A 25,706-nucleotide genomic window follows, 5' to 3' on the forward strand; every position below is an offset into this window, starting at 1 on the left:
AAAGTTAACACTACCTCCTTTTGAACCAGCAGCATCTTCAGAACTACAGTTCCTGTCTTGGAAGACTGCCTTCCTTCTGGCCATAACCTCAGCAAGAAGAGTATCTGAGCTACAGGCCCTCATGGCAGTACAACCATTTCTTATTTTCCATCAGGACAGAGTCTCATTGAGAACCAATCCTTCATTCATGCCAAAGGTGGTATCCAGGGTTTCACTGAACCAAGCTATTCACCTACCTACCTTCTTCCCAAATCCACAAAACAAAGGAAAGAAACTTTTGCATACCCTGGACATTCACAGACAGTTGCGTTATTACTTGGACAGAACTAAGACTTACAGAAAAACTGACCAACTCTTTGTAGCATATGCTGCTGGTGTACAAGGAAAAGCAATTTCCAAACAGACAATTTCAAAATGGATAAGAAATTGCATTTGATTCTGTTATTCCTTCCATGGAAAAACTGTGCCAGTTAACATTAGACCTCATTCCACCAGAGCTACAGCCACCTCCACAGCCTTCTTAAGAGGGGTGGCTACGAAGGACATTTTAGAAGCTGCTACATGGAGCTCCATGCATACATTTTCCAGGCATTACAACTTACCTTTATATTCCAGATCCAGAGCAGGCTTTGCTACGGCAGTCCTGCAGGGCATTTTAGCTACACCATCCTTGTCTTAGGTCCTACCACCCCCAGCTTGGCTATGGTATTCTACCCATATGTAAGGACTGCAGATGCATCCTTGAAGGACATAGTACAGTTTTGTACCTACCATAAATGTAGATGTCCGATAGGTATGCATCTGCAGTCAGGTTTTCCCTCCCTCCTACCCCTCTGTGGTATTTCTTGGGTACTAATCCCTCTTTTTAGCTAGCTGGGGTTATCTATTATGGTGTATTTGTTTTTATATTACTGTGCATGTTTGGAATTTATTTTGCATCTCTCCAAATTTAGCCTTCCTTAGAGGGCACCTGGCATCTGGGGCAAGAAAAACTGAGGAAGATGGCGTCGGCTGACGCTTTTATACCCCAGACGCTCTGACGTCGAGGAAAAGGCGACTTCAGCTGACGCCGGACCCAGACTTTGGAATCCGGCCGACCAAAGGGCTGCCTGAGGCAGGACAACCCATATGTAAGGACTGCAGATGCAAACCTATCGGACATCTACATTTATGGTAGGTACAAAACTGTACTTTTTCTGACATGGCTTACAAATTGCATAAGGCTAAGACATGTTACTGAGTTGCATCTGTAGTCCAGAGTTTGATTCCCTCAGCCTCTGTTTGCTTACAGTGCAACTCTGAACAAGTCACTTAACAAGGTAGCACTTCTGCCCTGAATATGAAAAGGTCCATGTGGATCAGCGCTCCACAGTGGTTAACAAACACGGATAAATATATATTCTGCCATTAGAAGGCAGAGCTTTTGCTGGCTAATATTGCAGTCATGGGCCACACCACTGGGAGGGGGGGGTGTCAGTCTCTATTGTTTGCTTCAAGTGTGCCTGCTTTACAGACATCAGAGTGTTCACTTTCTTTGTTGCACACCTTTACTAAGCATTGTTTCACTCAGGAGTCTGGAGGTTGGGTCTCCTTTGGTAAAGCCATACTCTAGGTTATGGATTTCTGAGCTGTGTGTTCTGCAGTTCTCTAGTTGCTTCTAGCCTGGTGGTAAATATTTGGGTATACCCCTCATCACAGATCCATTAAGGGGGTCTTTGACATTGGATATATGTTTTACCTTTATCTGTGAAAAGACTTTTACTGCTGAGTAAAAAAAATACCCTTCCCTGTGGATAGTTTTCTCCTTTAGCAGACTAAGCTGTTGGAATTCCTTGTAAGTCAGGCAAGAGCGTACTTTGTTTACTTGTTAGTAGTATAGGTATCAATTATCTATTTGTTTTTGACTGGCAGAAAGGTGTTTGCAGCTGGAAAGAAGGTGAGCTGGTATGCGTAGGAGATGCATGCTTGCGTATCTGCGATGGTAGTAGTATACATTCTATGTTGGGTTTTCACTGAAGGGGCTGCTGCCCTAGTGGGACCAACCCAGTCAACATCAACAAAGCGCAAATAAATTGTAAAATAAATTGTGTATTGTAATGGATACTTGGCTGTTCCTGAATACCATGCTTTTTGAAAAAGAACTTAAAGGACCCATCAAGGAGAGGGTTCACTGGTCATTCAGATGACACTTCAAAAGTAGAACTATTCTTTATGAGAACTACAGAAATTAGTGCGTTAAGCAAATTAAATACAGCATTCTAAGTTTTTTTTAATTATCTCAAAAAGTTTTTGGTAAACTCACCTGAAGTCCTACATTATGAGCAGAATTGGGAAAGAATTTTCAAGTACTGTTAAGGGTTGCTTCCACATAGCACTTGTTTCTTAGGTTTGATTTGCAAGTTATGTCCATCTCTACACTGGCGTCCTACCTCCTACTTTTCACAGATACGGCAGGTTCTTGTGCGCGAGTTTGTTTGCCCTGCAATATTCTGGTGTCCCATTTTGAGCTGGTTTCTGCCTTGCATTCTTTGGTTGCCATGATTGACTATAGCCCAGTGCAGCCTTGAAGTGGATTAAACTGGGTATAAGAAATGAATAGATGAAGGTCTGGAATATTTTATTTTATGTTACTGTGGTGAAATTACTCTTTGAAAAAACACACTGTGAAGGTCAGTTAATGAAGTGAGGCCCCAGAGTTCCTGTGTAATTATTGATAGTCAATAATAATACTCTCCATGGCTTGCAAATAAGCCTGGTCAAGTCTATGGGTCTGTAACTCCCTGGGTCATTTGATGGGCAGAGGGACAACTGTTGCAGTCCTGTATTTGTCTGGGACAACTCTCATCTGGGGGCTGTGATTAGAGGGTTTCTAGTGGCCTTGATAGATTCTGTTTTAAGATATTTCCTGCACAGGTGACTGAAATCTGCGGTTAGGGCTACTTTGACTTTACCTCTGTCCTCATTTCTTCATCTGTCCCAGAGTATGCATCCTGCCACCCATCTTGTGCACTTAATCTCCATTTACTCGGACTTCAGCTGCTGTGCCTTCAATGACCGTGTTTCTGTGCTGTACAAAAGTACTGTTCACATCATAGGTTCATAGGTAGGTACTGGGCTATTGGCCCTAGGGCCTGTACAAGCCTAGCCAAAAAGATACCCTGGCTTTCGCCACCCAAAAAAATTCTTTCCCTGTGCCCCTGTCAAGCAGAGCCACAGAAGTGATCCCCGGGGTGAATTTCCTATTTCCCATCCAATCATCAAGATTTTTCTTGAAGAGTGCTAATGAGGAGCTCTGTTTGACATAGATAAGGTAGTCTGTTTCAGAGTATGGGAAGTCTCTGGGACAAGAATCTATCCCTCCAGCATGTTCTGTTTATTGTGGTGACAAGGTTTAGGTCCCTAGAGCATGTAGCTTGGAGAGATTGGGATTTCTTTAAGTGAAGCATGTCCAACAGCTCTGTGTTTGACATAGTTTTGTATGTTAGGCAGAGATTGCCTCTGAGTAGGCGATATGCGACGGAGTAAAGCTAGAGTTTTTTGAGACGGTCTGCATAGGGCATCTGTTTGAGGCCAGTAATTCTCTTTTTGAGGTATTTCTGCGGCCTTTCCAGTTGTAGATGTCTTGAGGCACATACCAAAAGGGGCGTTGTACTCTATAATGGATCTGAGTGATGAGTAGAGGGGAATAATTACCTCTTTTTTTTTTCTGGATGAGAAACCTTTTGTGATGAGGTGTGCCATGTAGAAGGATTTCCTGACCACTGTGGCAATGTGATTATCAAAGGAGAGACTACTGTCCACCTGTGTCCCAAGGTCTCATCACACTTTCAGTGTTAAGTAGACTACCGCCTATGTGGTAGTTCATGGGCACAGAGTTTTTACCAAAGGGGATGACAATGCACTTTTTGGCATTGAGCTTTAGGCCAACCAGGCATCTGTCTCAGTGAGGCCCTTTTGTAGGATGTCCACATCGTTAGGAGTTTTGATTATGGCTCCAAGTTTGCAGTCATCTTCAAACTTAGTTAGCCAAAGACCTTCTATGTTAGCTTGTACTTCAAAGAAGTAGATGCCAAACAGGAGAGGACCCAAGACTGAACCCTGTGGTACTCCGCTTGTCACTGATCTGAAGTCTGATTTGGAGTCTGCTACTTTCACTGTGTGGGTTCTGTCAGTAAGCCAGTTGGCAACCCATCTTGTGATATAGGGATTTATACCTAGTTTAGTGAGTTTATCTATAGTTCCAGAGTGGGGGATGGTGTGGTGTTGAACGCCTTGGCGAGATCTAGATAGGCTGTGTGAACCACCTTACCCTCATCTATGGCTTTGGTGACTGCTTCGTCGGTCAGGTTTAGGAGACATGATCTGCCTTTTACAAACCCAAACTGTGTGGGGTCCAGAGTTTGGAGATCTCCAATGTCTTTGTGTATAAGTTCCATGATAATACGTTCCGTGGCCTTGCAGACCAGGCTAATAGGGCGGTAGTTCCCGGGGTCTGTCATGGCTCCCCCTTTGTGGAGTGGGATTACTGTCATAGCGTGCCATTCAATGGGCACAAAGTCTGAGGTGAGGCTATGACTGAACATGGTACTTGGGTGGGGTGCCAGTTCATTCTGTAGTTCGTGTAGAAGGCAGCTAGGGATGTTGTCCGGTCCCATGCATGCTGTGTTCTTGGCTTTGGAGAGTGAAGTTTTAACCTGTGCCGCTGTGGTTACAGGAATTTTGCATTCTTCCAGTATAGAGATGGGCCCTTTAGGGGGTGAGAGGGGAGTACAGTTGGCTATCTGCCAGTATGCTGGTAGTATCAGTTGGTTCTGTATATTTAGTGCCATTGTGCTGCAACTCAGAGCAGATCTGAGTGTTGCCATTGAGATTCTTGACATAGCTATAGAATGCTTTGTGGTTGTCTTTAGAATCAGTGGTGATTTTGTTTTCATAACTAACTTTGGAGGATTTTATGAGGAATCTCAGCTTCTTATTGAGGCTGAGCGGGAAGTTCCTCCAATCATGGGATTTTACTCTCTTGCAACAGTTTCTTTCTTCTGTTGTAGAGTTTGTTTATGGCAGAAGACCTCCAGATTGGCTTTCTTTTTTTGGAGGATAGCATCTTGGATGTCCTTCAAGGATGCATCTACAGTCCTTACAAATGGGTTGTCCTGTCGTCAGGCAGCCCTTCGGTCGGCTGGATTCCAAAGTCTGGGTCTGGCCTCGGCTGGTGTCGCACTTCACCCGACGTCATAGCTGCAGTTCTTCGGGTATAAAGGCATCAGCCGACGCCATTTTCCTCAGTCTTTCTTGCCACGTGGCGCCCGAAGCAGAAGCTGTTCGCAAGTGCCGGTCGGTCAGAACCAGAGATTACTACTACAAGTACCGAAGACTTCTAAAAAGCTAAGTACCCCGTTGGGGACTCTTTCTTGCCTCAGCCGATGTCAGAAAAAGTGAATAACTGTTTAAATTGTGGGAAACAAATACCTCATAAAGATTTCCACTCTTACTGCTTACCTTGCTTAGGCCCAGACCACGACGTAGCAGCCTGTCTAGCCTGTGCTTCTTTCAACCGACTAACGCTTAGACGTCGGTCTGAATTTGCTGAAGAGTTTTTCGGCTCCGCTTTTGCTTACATTATGCCGTCGGATACTCCGACTACGCAAATTTCTAAAAAACGCAAGGAAAAGGACCGACACTCGCGGTCCGCGGTTTCGGCCGAAACCACGGTTAAGCCAACCACGAGTGTCTCGGTTTCGGCTGAAACCGAGTCCACGGTTCTTCCTTCGGCTGAAAGCTTGCCACTTACCGAGGCCTCATCCAGCTTGGCTGAATCTGCTACTGAAATCCCACCTGCTCCTGCAGGTTTACAGGATTTATCAGATACTATTCCTTTGGATATTTCTACCCCTGCACGTGGAGCTGCTAGGCCTCCTGCATCCATGTCGATTAAGGCCTTTGCCAGGGCTAAAGCAGCAAAAACTACCAAAACTGTGCCTGCTAAGACCCCCTCTCACAGGCCCAGTTCTAGTTCACAAATGCTTAGTCTAGCAGAGGATCTCATTTCTTTGATCCGGGGATCCCAACCACATCCAGACAGGGCCTCTCACCCACCTCCAGAGAAGAGGACTAGAGTAGAGCCCCCTGAGCCAGTTTCTTCAGATGGTTCCTCTGATGAATCAGATAATTCAAACCCTCCAGAGGCCCCTTTTTCTCCTTATGAGGACTCTGATGCAGAAGAGTCCATGCCTTCTGTCTCTCCGCCTGAGGAATTTTCTTTTGGGGAAACCTTGCATGCTATGAGGGAACAATTTCAATGGCAGGGCCAGGATTTTTCAGACTCTAGGAAAAGGCTTAGAACCTTTTTGCATTTGCCACAGCATAGGCCTTTAGCCATTCCTCCAGTACTTACTGTTGTGGATGATGCTTTTAATGATGCTTGTACTGCTCCTGATTCTCTTCCTCCGGCCCCTGCTAAGCCCGATAGGTACTACAGGGTTCCGGACACACATTATCATTTGTATAAGGCCCCTTTTGCAGATCCCGAAACTATCTCCCAGGGACCCAAGGCTGTAGCAGCTGCCTCTACCAAAACCCCCCTCCCCTCTGTAAGGGAATCTAGGGCCTTAGAGAGATGGGGTAAAAAAGTTTACACTTCTGCTACTCTTTCAGCTAGGGCCTTGAACTGTCAATTCCACATGATTCAGTATCAGGAATTTATGTTAGACCAGTTAACTAAAACACTGTCCTCGGATGAACCATTAGACAAAAAATCTGTGCAGGAAATGGTACATAACATTCAGCAGGTCAGTAATCATTCCTTAAAATGCGGCTATGATGCACTGGAGGCTTCCTTTAGATCAGCCATGACTGGCACAGTGATCAGAAGACATGCATGGTTAAAAGAACAGTCCTTACCAGACCATGTTAAATCAAAGCTCCTAGATGCTCCCATGGATAAGCTCAATTTGTTTGGCTCCCCTGCACAGCAGGTGCTGAAGAAGGTGGAAGAGAAAGCAAAATCTGTCCAGACAGTCAAGGATTTCTTGCAGGTCCAGCCTCCAAGGTTTAGCAGGAACTGGCCTTCCAAGAATTGGTCCTTTCCAGACACCTCCAGAGCTCCGAGAGGCAGGAATAGATGCTCAAGAGGCAGGGGTCAATCCAGAGGTGCCTACAGGGGACATCAGTGGCAGGCTAGCAACCAGCGAGGTACAGCCACAGATCCAGCCACCACCACCACTTCCACAGGACAATCACAGTGACTTGGCTCTGGCATCGCCTACCAGGGAACAACTAGAGGCACCCTTAGGCGGGAAGCTAGCCTTATTTTCAGTAAACTGGCATTACATCACAGGAGACAAATGGATTTTACAGACAATAGACCAAGGTTACAGGTTTCACTTCCATACTCTACCAAGGAAGAGAGGAATGCCAAACCTACCTCCAAATCAGAAGACAGAAGCTCTAGAACAAATATCTCACTTACTAAGGATGAGAGCTGTAGAAAGGGTACCATCTATGGAACAAGGGCAAGGATTTTACTCCAGACTTTTCCTGGTACCAAGAAAAGAAAACCAATGGAGGCCTATTCTCGACCTGTCCGCTTTAAACACATATCTCATTGTTCCAAAATTCAAAATGCTGACCCTACAGCAGCTTCTTCCCATGCTGGGCAAGGAGTCTTGGCTGGTAACTCTAGATCTCAAGGAGGCATACCTGCACGTCCCCATATGACCAAATTGCAGAAGATACCTCAGATTTCTTGCAGGATCAGAGCATTATCAATTCTCAGCATTGCCCTTTGGCTTATCTACTGCGCCCAGAGTATTCACGAAATGCCTGGCATCAGTAATTGCTCATTGCAGGCTTCAGGGAATTCAAATTTACCCTTACCTGGACGACTGCCTGTTACAAGCGGACAACAAAACAAATTAACAAAAGATTTGCAAAGGGTCATTCATCTACTACAAGCCCTGGGATACACAGTCAATATAAAAAGTCAAGGCTGATACCATCCCAAAGGATAACCTTCTTGGGTGCAGATCTGGACACATCAAAACAAATGGCATTCCTGACAGTAGAAAAACAGGAGCAACTCCTTTCTACTTCATGGCATTAACAAAGCAGAACCAGCTAACAGCAAGAAAAGTCCTGCAAGCTCTCGGTTACATGGCATCCTGCATAATATTGATTCCACATGCCAGACTACATATGAGAAAGTTACAGTGGTACCTAAGGAATTTATGGTCTCAGCACAAGCACAGCCTAGAAACCCAAATTCCAATAATTCCATGCCTGAAGCAAGAATTCCAATGGTGGGCACAGGCCTGTCAAACAAACAAGGGACTGCCCTTCCACAGCACTCAACCAAGCCAGACCATCACAACAGACGCTTCAGACCTCGGTTGGGGGCACACATGCTGGACAAGTGCATACAAGGCTTATGGACTCAAGACCAGCTGCACCTACACATAAATCAAAAGGAAATGCTGGCAGTAAAACTGGCAATTCAGGCATTCAGACCATTTCTTCGACAGGGTCAACTGCTGATAAGGACAGACAACACCACAGTTATGTGGTACATCAACAAACAGGGAGGCACACATTCATACCCTCTATGCCGGATGGCAATGGACCTCTGGAATGTGGCACTGAGCTTCAACATTCAGTTACAAGCAATTTTGTGCCAGGAAAAGAAAATATACTAGCAGACATCCTAAGCAGAACTACCACGGATGCCCACGAATGGATGCTGCATCCGGACATCTTCAAAACCATTACAAGGAAATGGGGACTACCAGAAATAGACTTATTTGCATCCCCACACAATCACCAACTGAAAAAATTCTGCACAAGGACGTACCACCCACTTGCTTGGAAAGTGGACTCCCTATCGTTCAGTTGGAAAAACCTGACAGCATATGCATTCCCACCTCTTCCTTTGATGCACAAGGTGCTATTGAAGATCAAAGAAGACCGTCCAAGGATCATCCTGATAGCTCCAGACTGGCCAAGGCAACATTGGTACCCATTACTGAGGAGTATGTCTCGGGAACAAATATGGCCTCTGCCCCTAGTTCCCTTGCTGTTAACACAGAACAATTTCAAAACCCTGCATCCAAACCTGAAAACACTGCAGCTGGCTGCCTGGAACATTGCATAAGACCAAATAACCCAGATTTATCTCAAAGGGTTAAAGGCATTATCTTGGAGGCTCGCAGACCCTCAAGAAAAAATTATTCAGCAAAATGGAAAAGATATCTCATTTGGAGTACAGCAAAAGGAGAGAATGTGTCACTGGTAAACATAGCTAACATCCTGGAATACTTGGCAGAGCTCTTCCACAACGGCCTGTCCTATTCTTCCATTAAGATTCATGCATCAGCCATTTCAGCAGAATACAACTTGGATCCTCCAGTCTTCTCACATCCTCTGCTCAGGCAGTTTCTGAGAGGAATTAAAATGTAAAACCACCTAGGAAGCCACCATTGCCAGCATGGGACTTGAACTTTGTGCTAGAAAAATTGACACTACCTCCTTTCGAACCAGCAGCAACAGCAGAATTACAATACTTATCATGGAAAACTGCTTTCCTGCTTGCAATCACTTCAGCAAGAAGGGTATCTGAGCTACAGGCATTAATGGCAGTACAGCCCTTCCTGATCTTCCATCAAGATAGAGTGTCCATGAGAACTAATCCTACTTTTATGCCAAAGGTGGTCTCCAGGGTATCTTTAAATCAAGCTATCCACCTACCTACATTCTTCCCCAACCCACAGAACAGGGGAGAAAGACTGTTGCATACCTTGGATGTACATAGACAATTACGTTACTACCTGGACAGGACCAAGAGCAACAGAAAAACTGACCAGCTACTGGTAGCATATGCAACAGGAATGGAAGGAAAAGCAATTTCAAAACAGACAATCTCTAAGTGGATAGGAAATTGCATTAGATTTTGTTATTCCTACCATGGGAAGAAAACTCCAGAAAACATCAGGCCTCACTCTACAAGGGCTATAGCCACTACCACAGCTTTTTTACGAGGAGTGGCTACCAAAGACATTTTAGAGGCTGCTACTTGGAGCTCCGTGCATACATTTGCCAAGCATTATAATTTACCTTTATACTCCAGATCCCGAGCAGGTTTTGCCACTGCTGTTTTGCAAGGGATCTTAACTACACCATAATCTTATTTCTCCTCCTCCCCAGTTTGGCTATGGTATTCTACCCATTTGTAAGGACTGCAGATGCATCCTTGAAGGACATAGTACAGTTTTGTACCTACCATAAGTGTAGATGTCCGATAGGCATGCATCTGCAGTCAGGATTACCCACCCTCCTTCCCCTCTGTGGTACTCCTAGGGTATTTGCCCATCTTGTAGCTAGCTGGGGGAATCTATTATGGTGTATTTGTTTGTATATATGTACATACATGCTTATTTTTTGTTTGCTCTCTACTATTTGGAACCATTTGCATTTATCCAAATTTAGCCTTCCTAGAGGGCACCTGGCATCTGGGGCAAGAAACACTGAGGAAAATGGCATCGGCTGATGCCTTTATACCCGAAGAACTGCAGCTATGACGTCGGGTGAAGTGCGACACCAGCCGAGGCCAGACCCAGACTTTGGAATCCGGCCGACCGAAGGGCTGCCTGACGACAGGACAACCCATTTGTAAGGACTGCAGATGCATGCCTATCGGACATCTACATTTATGGTAGGTACAAAACTGTACTTTCTGTTAGGGATATCACGATCCATGCATTCGTGTAAGTGCTGGTAAAGTGCATTTGTGTAGGATTCAGCAGTCATATCTCTATTGTCCATCTGCATGGGTGTCGTGAAGCTTGCCACTTCTGTCTTAAGAAGCGTGAAGTTGGCTTTGGAGAAATTTTTTATGGTTGTTTCCCTAATAGGGGCTGGGTGCGGGATGTGGATGTCTAGGGTGATTAGCTTGTGGTCGGATGTGACCAAAGAGGAATTGACCTCTGGTGTGGAACACCGGTTGCCCATGTTGCGATGACCAGGTCTAGGATATTGCTGCCCCTGGTGTGGGTGTGGCTAAGTTGATCCAAGGCATTGGAAGTGATCAATTCCAGAAACCGTTTTGTACATCTTACTTTTCTGCTTCTTTGTCATTAGTCTGTCACGCACTATCCCTGATGTACTGTACCATTTGGCTGCATCTCTGATTCGAGCTTTGACCTCTGCATTCAGACTTCCCTTCTCCGCAACCAACCCAACTAAATACTTGAAGTTCCTAATTTTTGCAGTTTTCCTTTTTGTCTCAATTATCTTTGATTTCTCCCATTTACTGCTGTGATCACTGTTAAGTATGTACTCTTTCATCCTGTGTGCCTTCAGTCATGTATTACAGATCCCTGTCCTATGCAGTAGCTTTCATGTGTCCTCTCCAGTTTCACTTCATTAAACAATTTGAAGAAAGGCGGACTCAGAACTGTACCATAATGAGCACCCTCTCCCACTGAGAAACCCCTGTGTGAGTCAGAACGCTGTTTGTACTTCTTTTATTGGGTCCTTGTACACAGACTGCAGTGATTCTGCTAATGTTTTCAGGACTTCAGACTATTGTAGGACTGCCCAAGTTAACTTTCTTGGGACCTTTTCATATGGTTAAAGTCTGGGAATGCCCATGTGGGCTCTTTCCTCAACTTTAGTTTCACCACCATCTCTGACTGCTTAGATCTGGTCGGTTGTGGTGTATTCCATTCCATTCTGAATCTGATTTAATCTTTCATCCTGTATTCTGTTCTGTGTATTCATCAATCAGACCTTCCAGCACATCCGTGTGGTGTGGCATGAGTTTGCTACCTCTATACTACCAAAGTTGTGAATGCCCTCTGTGGCTTGTACACTGGCAGTCACTGGTAATATAACTTTTTTCTCTAGTTAAATGGCATGATGAATATTTGTTACAAAAATATTGAAATGTGGCTAATGTGCAAGTCAGTAGCATACACATCCAGACTGAACAGTAAAATTAAAATGTGTTGTGGAGCTTACTGAATTCATTTGGCTGGCTTTTGGCCAAGGTAAAGAAGTATTTGATAAATGTTGGTATATCCTTTCCTAATTCCGTTTGTTAATTTGATACACATGATTGCCCTGTCTTCTTCTGAGTAAAAATATTTGGATTGTGTCATGATGTTGATTGCACAAGTGTTCCCACTGGATAGAGTTTAATGTCTTTACCTTTCCCTGCTGTGGTTTAACTTCTTACTGAAACACATTGTTGACATAGAGTACACTTGAAATTTGTATTCATTTTTTTTCTTTTTCTGTCATCCAGGGTGTGCTGTCTGATCTGACACAGATTACTCGTCTTAAAGGATTTGACCCAGTATGGCTCGTTTTAGTGGTAGGAGTAGTAATGTTCATATTGGGGTTTGCAGGCTGTATTGGAGCACTGAGAGAGAACATCTGCCTCCTACAGTTTGTAAGTATCTTTTATTTTACTTCCCTATGTCAGAATTATTGCTGGACAATAATGCATAACTAAGTCATAAATGCTGTAACTTTGAGCTTTAATATTTTTTACCCCCCCCTCCCCATGTGTGACCATCTACCAATTAATCTAGTTTGACATTTGTTCCCTAAGTGAGTGAGAGCCAGTCTCCATCCAGGCAACCCTCTGGGGATTGCTGCATTATGCAGTTACCATCCCACTTTTCTGTTGCCCATATCTCTGCCTTCTTTGTTTGGTGTTTGTTTAGCTGGCCGTCATTTAAAGAGGAGACCCAAAATAAAACACTCCACAAAGTAGTAGATACTGTAATAGAAACATAAATGACTTGATGATGATACAGTTAAACAAAACAAAGTGAACATTTAAAGTTTTAATAGTATAGCATCCCATAAAATGTAAATGTTTCAGTATACATAGGGTGATTAGTAACTAGGAAAGCCAGTTTTGTAGTAAGTGATCCATAGAAGTAAGATACGGTTGAACTTTCAGACTCCAACAGGTAGAAAGTAGTAGTACACATATTTCCAGATTTCAAGGAGTATAAAATAAAATCTGGAGCTATGTACAATATTAATGTAGTCTGTGTGTGTGAATACATACTATACTCGTGTGTCTGTGTGTGTGTGTGTGTGAGCATACTAACACTCACAACCAGGAAAGGATAGTGAAACCACTCGTATTAACACATGTTAAGCGCTTTCCTCCTAGTCTCCAGACTTCATCAGAACAATTCATCAGTGAAATTCTCTGATTCATAAATCAGAGCAGTGTCACATGATCATTAATTAACTAATTAATTTAATTAAATACAGACATAAAAAATTAACCCTGAAAAAAAAAAAAAACATACAGCGGCTATAAAAAGTGTACACACCCCTGTTAAAATGCCAGGTTTTTGTGATATAAAAAATGAGACCACAATAAATCATTTCAAAACTTTTCCCACCTTTAATGTGACCTTTAACCTGTACAATTCAATTGAAAAACAAACAAGTCTGATAGGGGAAAAATATAAAAAAATAAAAAACTTACAATAAGTTGGTTGCATAAGTGTGCACACCCTTAAACTAACACTTTGTTGAAGCACCTTTTGCTTTAATTTAAAGCATTCAGTCTTCTTGGGTGTACACACCTGCCATCAATTAAAAAGACTCTGATTGACCCCAAATAAAGTTCAGCTGTCCTGGTAGGATTTTCCTGACATTTACTCGGTTGCCTGCTAGAGCAAAAGCCATGGTTCGCAGAGAGCTTACAAAGCATCAAAGGGATCTCATTGTCGAAAAGCATCAGTCAGGAGAAGGGTACAAAAATATTTCCACAGCATTGGATATACCACGGAACACAGTGAAGACAGTCATCAAAAAGTGGAGAAAATATGGGACAACAGTGACGTTGCAAATAACTGGACATCCCTGCAAAATGAATGGAAAGACTAGATGAAAACTGGTCAGGGAGGCTGCCAAGAGACCTACAGCAACACTGAAGGAGCTGTCGGAATTTCTGGCAAGTACTGTGTGATGGCCGTGACCTGGCCCAGCAGTCAAGGAGCCTCAATCCTCACCACTAACACCAGGGAGGTCGTCTCATAGAAGAGGAAAGGATAACTAATACACACAGTAAAGTACAATTTCCCTGAAGTGCACACAGAGATCACAGTCAGTCTGGGGTTGGTTGCTCCTTTGCTCACCAGGTCCCCAATACGACTCCCCACTGGCACAGCTGTAGGGTCCAGGTGTCAGCCTAACTGGGTAAGCTAAAACCTCCAGTACCCTCTCTGTCCAACCAGTGCTTCATGTCTCTGCCCAGGAAGCTGATACATATACACACACACACTTTGAGAGGAGGTTATACAACCACACAGACTTTCCTGGGAAAAGGCTGACACACATTCTTCAGCTGTGCCCCTATTACGCAGACCATACGGTAGTAATTCCTGCCACCACCCAGTTAATTATCAGCTACTAAAAGGCCCTTAAAAGGGTGTCCAGTTATTACTGTGCATTAGTCATACTACCATTGGATTATAATAATCAGTCTCAAGGCTTATTGGAAGGCCTTAATACAATAAACTCTATAAATTATATAATGTATTCTAAAGCATACTTTATCTCTACATAAACCAGCCACAGGTAGAAGGTTTTAAAAATATTTAATAATAAGTAATTAAAACACAAGACAAAACTACTACACCACAGAGATATCGAAGAGTTCAGAGATCACACAGAAACTTGAAATAATACAGTAGTACAGGTCTGATTTAGAAGAAAAATGCCTAATTAATCTTTACCAACTTTAACTATTCCTACAAGAAATCACAGTGCTAAAACTTACATGTGAGCATAAGGCAAAGTGCTGAGTTAGATGTCCAAAGTCAAAATGCTCCCAGTCTCTCACTGAACAATAGTTTTTAAACACTAACCAACAGCTCTGCTGAGGCCCTCCTAAATTACATCATTTTGATACTTAGGTTTTCCCAGTATTCATATTGCATCATCTTGACACCTGGTCTGAGTTCTCAAGCCACAAACTGCATTAGTTAGCAATCGAACACCTGCTCTGAAACTTACAACAATACAAGGCATTTCGCATATACACTTTAGTAGAAACCATAGCAATAAAGCACCTTCCATATGTAAATTCTGGTCATAACTTTAGCCTTAAAACAATGGGAAATCATAGCAATAAAGCACCTTCCATATGTAAATTCTGGTCATAACTTTAGCCTTAAAACAATGGGCATGAAACCTTCATCCAGACTCACTCGAGCCAAATTCTAACATGAAAGGGTCACAACATGCTTCACTGGGCCAGTAGAGTGCAATGTTGTCACATATTTTGCAGTTCCACATTTCACAGTATTCTTTGACACTCAAGAAAACATGCCTGTATTTTACATTTATTTACAAATGCCAGAATTATATGTCCAATTCTATTTGACTAGGCTGGCAGCCTTCACCCATCTCTCCCCAATCGTCACGTACTGGTTGTGTACTACATGGGATAACAATCTCCTTTATCCTCCATATGTCTGGTCTCTGGGGTAGGGTTGCTAGATGGAAGCCTTTTCTTACACAGAAAAACATCCGGGCCCAGCTAAAATTTGCAAAACAATGCATCAAGTCTCCCAAAAGCATGTGGGAAGATGTGTTGTGGTCTGTTGAGACCAAGGTTGAACTTTTTGGCCACAAGTCCAAAAGGTACGTGAGGCGCAAAAACAACACATTGCATCACCAAAAGGAACACCATCCCCACAGTGAAGCACGGTGGTGGCAGTATCATGCTTTGGGTTTGTTTTTCTTCAGCTGGAACTGTGGCTTTAGTCAAGGTGGAGGAAATTATGAACAGTTCCAAATACCAGTCACTTTTGGCCCAAAACCTTCAGGCGTCTGCTAAAAACCTGAAGATGAAGAGGAATTTCACCTTTCAACGCGACAATGACCCCAAGCATACATCCAAATCAACAAAAGAATTGCTTCACCAGAAAATAATTAGTTTTGGAATGGCCCAGCCAGAGCCCAGACCTAAATCCAAAAGAAAATCTGGGGGGTGACCTGAAAAGGACTGTGCACAAGAGATGCCTTTGCAATCTGACAGATTTGAAGAGCTTTTGCAAAGAAGAGTGGGCAAATATTGCCAAGTCAAGGTGATCCATGCTGATAGGCTCTCACCCAAGAAGACTGAATGCTGTAATTAAATCAAAAGGTGCTTCAACAAAGTATTAATTTAAGGGTGTCCACACTTTTGTTTATTTATTTAGCATTTGTTGACTGGGAAAGTCCGACTAGATTCCACAGATCCTGTTTTCAGCGGAGGCCCGGGGAGAAATGCTCCAGAAGCATGTCTTTAGTGCAACCAGCTTATTGTACATTTTTTTATTTTTTTTTATTTTTCCCCTAACAGATTTGTTTTTCAATTGAATTGTACAGGTTAAAGGTGGAAAAAGTTTTGAAATTATTTATTGTGGTCTCATTTTTTAAATCACAAAAACCTGTCATTTTAACAGGGGTGTGTACACTTTTTATATCCACTGTATATGTAAATGTAAAGGGCCAGTGAATAAAATTTCATGCTCCATAAAGGTAAATAAATCTAAAAAGACAATTTCATTTTCTAAAACTATAAATATTTTCTAACCTACCCAACCAAGAGTTTAGTATGAAATAATAAAAGCCAACTTTCCTGAGTCGCACAGCTGTCAGAATATTTCAACAGCAGTATCCCACACAAAAAAGAAGCTATAAAGAGTTAAAGGATTTCTACATGGAGGCAGGCCAACTTCAAGATTGTACAACAGTGAGTAATAGGAAAAACGTTCTTCGTCCGTACTGCCTGATGATGTCATACCAAAAAGCCCTTCCATGCACTCATCAGCAGGCATACTAAAATGCAGATACACACACACACACACACACACACACACACACACACACACACACACACACACACACACACACACACACACACACACACAGTTCAACATGATCCCTCTGTCTTTCTTTGACACACGCAACACTCGAGTACTGCTCACCTACACTAAACAAATTCAGAAATACTTTGCTATGTTGTGCAGAGTACGGAGTGCTGATTTCAGTCAAGGAGACCATGATTCGAGTTGTGGTATTGTGCTGCAGGGACCAGGCAGCTGTGGGAGGAGTGGAGGGGTGTGGCCCTCTTTCTCTTCCTAGATGAGGGATGCACATTCTCATGGGTGCACTGGGTAGTGTGATTTCAGTGGAGGATGTAGTAGAAAACACCACAGGGCTACATTAGCAGCTTTTTTTTTTTTTTTTAGGACTCTACCCATGGTATCTGAAGTTGCTACATGGTCCTCCAATCATACCTTTTCCAAACTTAATTTATAATCTTGACAGCCAGTATAGGAACAAATCAGGGTTTGGCATGGCTGTTCTGCAGTGCCTGCTCTAGACATCCACCTTAGAGTGGACACTGCATTGGCAGGCTTTGCACATGGCATAAATGATACTGCAGCAGTGATCCATACAAAGAAGCATAATATTGTTCATCCTAGCAGTAGATGTCCACACAAGGTCACCACTGCAGTACTAGAAGGTGGCACAGCTGCTCCTTATTTGGCATGCAGCTTTCTGTCATGGTGCCTGGGAGTTGTCAGCCTGTGTCACAATGTCCACTGAGTTTTGAATGTTGTCTGGTTAGGAGGCCGTCCCTTCTGTTTGTTTTCCCATGTCATGAATAGTACTTCAGCAGTGCGTCCACTTTTGAGCATTTGCAATTATGATATGTCTGCACAACTGTATTTTCTCCCTGCTTTTTCACTTGAAAGAAGAGGAGCCCATCAATCTGCCAACACTTTGTGCCGTACTGACCTAGCAAGGTGACACATGGCACACCCTAATCTGGAAGACACAAGCCAGCTGCTTAATTCTTCAATGGGACAAGTTGTCAGTGGATGTACTAGCTACTTGTAAAAGGTCCACAGTCCTGTGAATAAAAAGTCTTCTGAAAGGCTTACTTAATGCTGTACAAGTGTCCAAATAGTAGCAGAAGTAGTTTCTGTAAGCAGAAAATATCAAAATGCAAAAGAACCCTTCCATTGACAAATCCACAAAAATGCTATACTGTTTTGACTACTACATAAAGTGAATCTCTACACAGCCAGGTAGCACAGTGGGCATGTTTTTTTTTTTTTTTTTTTTTTGGGGGGGGGGGGGGGGACTTGATACTCTGTCATATCTATGATTCACTTCTGCATGTCCTCCTGTTGACTTCCTCCCACTTTCCAAACACACGCACTAGGTGGATTGGATGCTCTTATTTTGCCATAGGTGTGTGTGTGTGTGTGTGTGTGTGTGTGTGTGTGTGTGTGTGTGTGTGTGTGTGTGTGTGTGTGTGTAAGAACAACTGCAGCAGAGTTAGCCACTTGATGGTGTGAACTTTGGCTGTAGATTCACTGCTGGTGTTAGACTGACCCCATGTGCAAAAATGGGGGGAAAAGGGTTGTAGAAGGATGGTTGGATGTTACAAATGCTTGAATAAAACTTGCATTCATTCTTTCAGCATTCATCATTCTAACCGCATTCAACAAATTGGTTGTTGCTGTGTAATCCCATGATGAAAGTAACGTATCATATTTTGCATACATTGTTTATGCTTTTCAAATGTGAACTTGGGATTAGGGTATTTTGTATGCAACATGTAAAGTTTTCCTGCATAGTAAGTACCTGCTAAGAGCAGATTAATGGTGTACATAATTTTAAATTAGGTATGAGGAGTGTTTGCATGTAGGTGCCAGAGTAAAAAAAAAAAAATTCAGAAGCCAACAAAAATAGCTCTTTCAACTGCATTGAATTGTACAAACCTTTTTTGTTTGGGTTTAGCACACAGTTTACATATGAATCACTTATGCTGGTATCTGATGGTGCTTCTCTCATTGTTTTTTGGGTAGCTGTAAATTGATTTGATTGCAGTTTTGTTTTAATGTCAGCATGGCTGTTATGTTTATTCTTCTACAACAAGTGAGTTGAAGTTTCATTTTGTACAATTGAGGAGTACATTAATTTAACCATACCCTACTTAATAAATCAGACTGGAGTTTTTTTTTTTTTCAGGCTTAAACAGAAGAAATTTATCCCACCACGAGTAAGTAGGAGGAGGTGGGATTTGATCTCTACCTCCACTAATAAAAGAATGCAGTTTATATTAGTACTATTATCTTAAATAGTAACACATAATCTACATAAACCATGCCCATCTAGTCAGATGTTGAAGATCCCACTTGCCTCATGAAACTTCAGCTTTTAACACGTATTAAGTCCTTGGCAAGTCTGGAATTTTCCGGTTTTGTAATGCTTTTCAGGTCTTGTTGTATTAGTAGTAAGTAGGTTCATAGTTAAGTGTAAGGATAGCTACCCTTGTAGGCCATTTTAAGCCTAGACAGCCTTTGCAAGAATCAAACCCTGTATCTCATGTCTGTGAGGTGACATGCCTGCAGTGACCTATATTAGTTGCTAAAGAAATGGCACTGATTTTATTGCTGGCACTAAATCCACAATCAGATTCAAACTCCAGCAGTAAAACTGAAATGTTGATGGATATCTGCACAAAATGTCAAAACTATCTTTATTTTTTCTTGTGAAAAAGATGATGATTTTGACAACTGTTGTCCTTCTAGTCTGTAAACCTGACCACTATAATACTGAAGTCAACGTGACCGAGTGGTGGACTTCAACTGATGATGGTTAGAGGTAGTTTGAGAGTGGAGCACTGCTGAATCCCACCCTTGGCTCTGTGGGGCACTGCTGAATCCCACCCTTGGCTCTGTGGGGCACTGCTGAATCCCACCCTTGGCTCTGTGGGGCACTGCTGAATCCCACCCTTGGCTCTGTGGGGCACTGCTGAATCCCACCCTTGGCTCTGTGGGGCACTGCTGAATCCCACCCTTGGCTCTGTGGGGCACTGCTGAATCCCACCCTTGGCTCTGTGGGGCACTGCTGAATCCCACCCTTGGCTCTGTGGGGCACTGCTGAATCCCACCCTTGGCTCTGTGGGGCACTGCTGAATCCCACCCTTGGCTCTGTGGGGCACTGCTGAATCCCACCCTTGGCTCTGTGGGGCACTGCTGAATCCCACCCTTGGCTCTGTGGGGCACTGCTGAATCCCACCCTTGGCTCTGTGGGGCACTGCTGAATCCCACCCTTGGCTCTGTGGGGCACTGCTGAATCCCACCCTTGGCTCTGTGGGGCACTGCTGAATCCTACCCTTGGCTCTCCGGGGCTCTGCTGATTCCTACCCTTGGCACTGTGGGGCACTGCTAAATCCTGCTCCTGGTTGTGTGGTAAATTAGTGTGTTGGCTTGTAAACATAAAAATGCCAGTTATCTAACAGTAAAATAAATCACTCCAACTTGACCCAGCAGGAAAATGCTGCCCGAGATCCTGATTTGATGATCAGTTTTCTTATTTTATTAACTGTAAGAGTTCACCTGGGTTACTTCACATTTTGATGGGATGGGAGAAGGGATGTAACAGCTGCTTAAGCGGAGAATAACCCCAGTACCATAACGTAAAAATTTGAAAGTCTTGCATTATTCAGCTTTAAATTTATGATTGAAAATGCTAAGTCTCTGGTTAAACTTTCAAAAAGTGGGTCGTGCTTGTGAAATCAGACCACTTTCTTTATTACACATGGCTTGATGTGCTCTTTCTTGGTTTAGTTAATGTATGAGTTCATAGGTAAGTATTAGGCTAGATGCCCTTTTGGACCATCTTAAGCCAATCCAATTAACCTCTCAAAGGTGAGAATCAAACCCTCTACCTTGTGTCTGTGAGGCAAGTACCATAACCATTGTATCATTGTATTTTTAAAAATTCCAAAGTTCAAAATGTTTTAACATCCATAACTCTGTTTCTTCTAATCCCTCCCCACTCTTCTTTAGTGACTTTGAATCTCCGAGATGCTTATCACATTAACATTCGCAAATACTTCTTTTCCTGTTTAAGAGTTTTTTGTATCTGGATTACATTTTTATTTTATTGCCTTATCCTTTACAGTTTCCACAACTCCAATGGTATTCACAAAAGTGCCTATCTCTAGTAGTTGTTGTTTGCAGATTGTAATGAATCCACACCTATTCCTATTTGGATGACGCCCACACCTAAGCAGACTCAGTTCAAGATTCCCACTGATGCCTTCTTTTTGAGTCAGTCTTTTCCAAAATCTAGGCTTCAGTCTCAGCCTAGAAAAATATCTACCTTAGTTCCTTCCTACAGGTTGCTATTTCTTTGGTGTCTAATAGCTGCACTTTGTCATGATGGTTTGTCTTCCTTCAGAAAAGGATGTCCTTCAAGAATGCAACTGCAGTCATAACATATGGGTTGTCCTGCCTCAGGCAGCCCTCGGTCGGCCGGATTCCAAAGTCTGGGTCCGACGTCGGCTGATGTCACATTTCTCTCCGACGTCAGAGCGGCTGGAGTACATAAGCATCAGCCGACGCCATCTTCTTCAGTCTTTCTTGCCGCGCGGTGCCCGAAGCAGAAGCAGTTCGCAAGTGCCGGTCGGTCAGCTCCTGTATTCTTCGAAACCGAAGTCATCAAAAAAGCTAAGTACCCCATTGGGGACCTTTTTCTTGCCTCAGCTGATGTCAGAAATTACTGAAAAAGTAAATAATTGTTTGTCTTGTGGTAAACAAATACCTCATAAGGATTTCCACTCTTACTGCCTCCCTTGCCTTGGCCCAGACCACGACGTCTCAGCCTGTGCCGCCTGTGCTTGCTTCAACAAGCGCACACTCAGGCGCCGGGCGGAGTTCGCTGAAGACTTTTTCGGCGATAAATTTGATTATACGATGCCATTGGAACAACCGACAACGCAGACTCCTAAGAAACGAAAAGACCGGGACCGACATCCTCAGCCCGCATCTTCCTCCAACACCACGCCAAAACTAACTGCGAGTGCTCCGGTTCCCTCTGAGGCGGTTATTCCACCGCTACGAACCGAAGACACCGCATTACAGATACCTCCGATACCGGAGGCCACTCCGACGCCAGTTATTGACTTTCCTCCGGATACTGAAACCGAGGAAATGCCCGAGACCATTGCTGTTGATAAGGTCACTCCTGTACGTGGAGCGGCTAGGCCTCCCATGTCCATGTCTATCAAGGCCTACACACGTGCCAAGGCCGCCAGCAAGTCCAAGCATCTTTCTGCTAAAACCTTACCTCAGCCTACTCCTGAAACTCAAATCATGGCTATGGCCGCAGATTTAATTTCCCTGATCAGAGTTTCCCAGGCCCATCCTGAGAGAGGATCCCAGCCGCCTCCTGATAAGAGGCCCAGGGTTGAACTTCCTGACCCTCTTCCCACAGATGAAGATTCTGAGGACTCTGTTCACTCCAAAAGCCAGGAAGAGCCCTTCCAGACCTATGAGGATTCAGATGCAGAGGACTCTATCCCCTCGGCTTCTCCTCCTGAGGATATGTCTTTTGGGGAAGTTTTGCATTCCATGAGGGAGCATTTTAAGTGGCAAGGCCAGGAATATTCAGATTCCAGAAAGCGTCTTTGAACCTTCCTTAAAAAGCCACAACACAGACCCTTAGCTATACCTCCTGTACTTGATGTTTTGGATGATTTATACCCAGCTTCAGTGTTACCCCTGATACTCTTCCTCCTGCTCCTGTCAAGCCTGACAGATACTATAGGGTCCCAGAAACCCATTCTCATTTATTTAGGGCCCATGCTGTTGATTTAGAAACAATTTCCCAGGGGCCTAAAGGGGTTTCAGCTACCACCTCCAAAAACCCTTTGCCTTCCGACAGGGAAGCAAGGTCCTTAGAGAGATGGGGGAAGAAGGTCTACACCTCCACTACTTTATCTATGAGAGCTCTCAATTGTCTCTTTCACATATTTCAATACCAGGATTTCCTGTTAGATGATTTACAGAAAAGATTGGCCTCCCCTGAACCTTTAGATAGGAAGTCTTTGCAGGAGGCTGTACACAATTCTCAGCAAGTTAGCAATCATTTTCTACAGTGTGGATATGATGCATTGGAAGCTTCATGTAGGGCAGCTATGACAGGGGCGGTCATTCGTAGACATGCATGGTTAAAAGATCAACCTTTACCAGATCATGTTAAGGCAAAACTTCTTGATGCACCCTTGGAAAAGATCAAGTTTTTGGTGCTAATGCTAAAGATGTGTTAAAGTCCATTGAGGAAAAAGCCAAGTCAGTTCAGACAGTCAAAGATTTCCTCCAGGTTCAGCCACCTAGATTCAGCAGGAACTGGCCTTCTAAAAACTGGTCCTTTCCTAACCCTGAAAGATTTCAAAGGGGCAAAACAGGCATGCCCGAGGAAGACGCCAATACAGAGGATCCTACAGGGGACGACAATGGCAACCAGCAAACCAAAGAAGTGACAAGGGTTTCTCCCGCCCCACAGAGACATTCTCATTGACTTTCCTCTAGGTCCGCAGACCAAGGAGCAAGCAGAAGCTCCTTTGGGCGGAAAATTATCTCTGTTTAAAAGAAATTGGCACAAACTGACAAAGGACAAATGGATTTTGGACATTATAGACCACGGCTACAGGTTCCATTTTCATACCTTGCCAAGAAAACTGGGCATGCCAAACCTGCCACAAAACCAGAGGGCAGAGGCTATCAAGCAAATTTCTCTGCTTGCTCAGATCAAAGCAATAGAAAAAGTTCCACAACAAGAACAAGGTCAGGGGTTTTACTCAAGACTGTTCCTTGTTCCAAGAAAAGAAACTCAATGGAGACCAATTCTGGACTTGTCCGCTTTAAACACTTTTCTCATAGTACCAAAGTTCAAAATGCTGACTCTACAGCAACTCCTTCCCATGCTGGGCAAGGGGTCTTGGCTGATTACTCTGGACCTCAAGGAGGCATACCTGCATGTCCCTATCAGACACAGCTGCAGAAGATACCTCAGATTTCTTGCAGGGCCAGAGCATTATCAATTCTCAGCATTGCCATTTGGCTTATCTGCTGCGCCCAGAGTATTCACGAAATGCCTGGCTTCAGTAATTGCTCATTGCAGGCTCCAGGGGATTCAAATCTACCCGTACCTGGACGATTGCCTCATACAAGCGGACGACAAACTAACTTTGACAAAAAACTTGAATTATGTCATACATTTGCTACAGACTCTGGGATACACAGTCAGCTTTCAAAAGTCAAGACTTCAGCCATCCCAGCAAATTACCTTCTTAGGAGCCAAACTAGACACAGCCTCTCAAATGGCTTACCTGACAGAAGACAAGCAAAAGAAGTTAACTCATTACTTCAAAACTTTAGCAAAGCTCACCCAGATGACTGCAAGGAGATTCCTACAGGCCCTGGGTTACATGGCATCCTGCATTCTCCTGGTTCCACTAGCAAGACTACACATGAGAAAGCTTCAATGGTACCTAAAAAGCTTATAGTCTCAACACAGCAACAACCTAGGAGCAACCATACCGCTCATTCCATGTCTTCAAAAGGAATTTCTATGGTGGGCCTCAGTAAGCCAGTCAAATACAGGTATGTCATTCAAAAAACCTCAGATAACACAGACGCCTCAGACCTTGGATGGGGGGCGCACATGGAGGGCAGATGTATTCAAGGACAATGGTCTCCAAAGGAAACACATCTGCACATCAACCAAAAAGAAATGCTGGCAGTAATGCATGCCATCGAGGCCTTCGGACAACAACTACAACCAGGCCACCTACTAATACGGATAGACAACACCACTGTGATGTGGTACATAAACAAGCAGGGGGGCACTCATTCTTACCCCCTTTGCAGACTGACAATGAATCTTTGGGAAAAATCACTGAGCCTAAACATACAGTTGCAATCCCAGTTTGTTCCAGGCAAAGACAATGTTCTGGCGGACAGTCTAAGCAGGAATTTCCTAGACCCCCACGAATGGAGGTTACATCCAGAAATCTTTATACGACTCACTTCGACATGGGGCAGGCCGGACATAGACCTATTTGCCTCCCACCCCAATCATCACTTACAAAAGTTTTGTTCAAGGACATATCATCCAAAAGCATGGAAAATAGATGCTCTCTCATTCAACTGGAGCTCCCTAAAAATCTATGCATTTCCACCTCTGCCACTGATGACCACAGTGTTACTAAAGATCAAAGCAGAGCAGCCCAAGGGGATCCTAATAGCTCCAGACTGGCCAAGACAACACTGGTACCCACTAATATGGAGCATATGTCGCAACAAAACGTGGGCCCTCCCTCAATGGCCCCAACTTTTGACTCAACACAACTTCAGGACAGTTCATCCCAACATCCAGACGCTACAGCTAACAGCTTGGGAGATCCCATGAATAACCTCAACCTACCTCTTTCCAAGGAAGTTCAGCGGATACTGACAGAAGCCCGCCGACCATCCACCAGAAAGGTTTACTCAGCCAAATGGAAGAGATTCAGCATTTGGAATACCACCAAGGGCCATGATGCATCACTTTTGAGCATCCCACTCATCCTGGAATATTTGGCAGATATGCTACATAATGGACTCTCATACTCCTCTATAAAGATACATGCTTCAGCTATCTCAGCTAGATACAACACTGATCCACCTGTGTTTTCACATCCTTTGTTAAGGCAATTTCTTAGAGGAATCAAGAATATAAAGCCCCCAAGAAAGCCTCCAAGCTTGGGACCTCAACTTTGTCCTAGAAAAATTGACTCTACCTCCCTTTGAGCCAGCAGCTTCTGTGGATTTACAATTTCTTTC

The 25,706-nt window shown here is 43.6% G+C and overlaps 1 protein-coding gene across 1 annotated transcript in view; it reads left to right on the forward strand.

Moving 5' to 3' along the window:
• The window catches only part of TSPAN14 (tetraspanin 14), an 826,639-nt gene that overhangs the window by 334,962 nt on the left and 465,971 nt on the right, over positions 1–25,706 (forward strand). The window contains exon 4 of the mRNA XM_044079435.1: positions 12,296–12,442. Within this exon, the coding sequence (XP_043935370.1) occupies positions 12,296–12,442 (147 nt within the window). The remainder of the gene's footprint in view (positions 1–12,295; positions 12,443–25,706) is intronic.

Source organism: Protopterus annectens, chromosome 1.part1, assembly GCF_019279795.1.
Source record: "Protopterus annectens isolate FY-2018-M chromosome 1.part1, PAN1.0, whole genome shotgun sequence".
Taxonomy (NCBI): Eukaryota; Metazoa; Chordata; order Ceratodontiformes; family Protopteridae; genus Protopterus; species Protopterus annectens.